We start from the raw sequence: 1,449 nt of genomic DNA, 5'->3' as shown, positions 1-1,449 counted from the left end.
GCCTGGTGATGAACTGTGAGTGTTGTGTTGATAATCATGGCATTGTCTCATGATATTGCAGTCATATGCTGCCCAATTCTGCACATTGGGTATATGGCATAGATGATGTGATTGCACAGGGCAGTCATTACTATTCCTCGTATCTTATGCAGGAGACTCTGCAAGGCGTTGTACATGCCTTTGTTCTCAACAAGTTTTTAACAAAGACAGAGCATATTCCCTCTCGTCACCTATTGCGGAGGATCCTGATCTTCTACCAAGTTGGCCTCATTGAGGGTGGCATCTCTGACGACGGTGAGATTCTTCCCTCATTGTTTATATCTTTGACTCATTTCCACTTGCAGATCCTGCATCAGTTCATCTACCTAACATCGAGACAATGGAGGGCGTGCTCCATATCATCTGTCTTGCAGTCCTGATTATTCTTGGCAATGTTCTGGATTTCAGGACTTACAGCACTCCAAATCAAGGGGAAGATGATGAAGCCTCTCCTACCCAAAGAACATTGATGGACACTGGTGACATCAATGCCATTCCCAACAATGAAAGAATCACGTATTGTTATGCACGTGGCATGGCTTTACACATCCTCAAGTGGCTCCATTCCTGTGCCACTTTCACTGGCCCACTGGATGGTCTTGCCGACGATCTGATATCTCTTTTTTTTGTTCAGATTTTGGCTAGTCTATCAGACTACAAAAGCCTTGCTGAAGCAAAGAGTTATGGTGGAGTCCCCCGTTGCACCTCCCATTTGCTCAGTAAACAGATTGCCAACATTCTTGAGGTGGATCCGATTCTGAAGGCTGCATGGGCATATAAAGAACGTGTTCCTTCGCGCTCTCTCGCCCTCGAGGAGAAGGAGAAGTACAACATTGAATGGCAGTGTGATTGGGAACCCACGTCGTGGAGAGCCCCATCCGTTGGTGAGTAATGTATAGTTATTGTATTTTGCAAGTGCTTATCAATATTTAGATTTTGCTCTCGCAGGGCAGACTCCTTTTGACATCAAGTTCTTTCAGGCCACTAAGCTGCGGATTAACTCTGAGAATGCCAACATGATTGTTGTTGATGTCGTCAAACCTCCTCGCAAGAAAGCAAAAGTTGAATGATGTTCTATTCACTGTCGTCTTTAGCTCTTTTTATATGTCATATGCACCTTGTACAATCAATATCACTCATTGCTCAATCCAGAAAGTATTCTTCTTTTCAAAATTTGTGAAGCTATATACTTTGCATCCAAGCTTGTCATTGTTTGGCAGCACAATTTATCACAAATATTTATTACATTCCATTTTACTCCTCATGCACATCAACGTCTTTATTCATCCAAACCTTCAATTTTTTGATGTCTATTATGCATCAAGCATGGAATATTGCAGAAGTGAGATCATTGATCTTCACACAGATTGATTCGCTTTGCGATCTGGTGCAATTAGCTGCTACTTGCAA

The 1,449-nt window shown here is 42.6% G+C and overlaps 1 protein-coding gene across 1 annotated transcript; it reads left to right on the top strand.

Moving 5' to 3' along the window:
• Positions 1 to 61: 61 nt before the first annotated feature.
• LACBIDRAFT_336309 (uncharacterized protein) lies at positions 62 to 1,109 on the top strand (the record flags this gene model as incomplete). Its single annotated transcript, XM_001891255.1, has 3 exons — positions 62 to 294; positions 345 to 923; positions 973 to 1,109. Coding segments are annotated over 3 exons (948 nt in total), but the record flags the coding sequence as incomplete, so codon positions are not given.
• Between the last annotated feature and the right edge of the window lie 340 nt (positions 1,110 to 1,449).

This window comes from Laccaria bicolor, genomic scaffold, assembly GCF_000143565.1.
Source record: "Laccaria bicolor S238N-H82 LACBIscaffold_591 genomic scaffold, whole genome shotgun sequence".
NCBI classification, from domain to species: domain Eukaryota; kingdom Fungi; phylum Basidiomycota; class Agaricomycetes; order Agaricales; family Hydnangiaceae; genus Laccaria; species Laccaria bicolor.
Note: the sequence above shows the minus strand (reverse complement) of the source record. Positions and strands in the feature narration are given on the sequence as shown.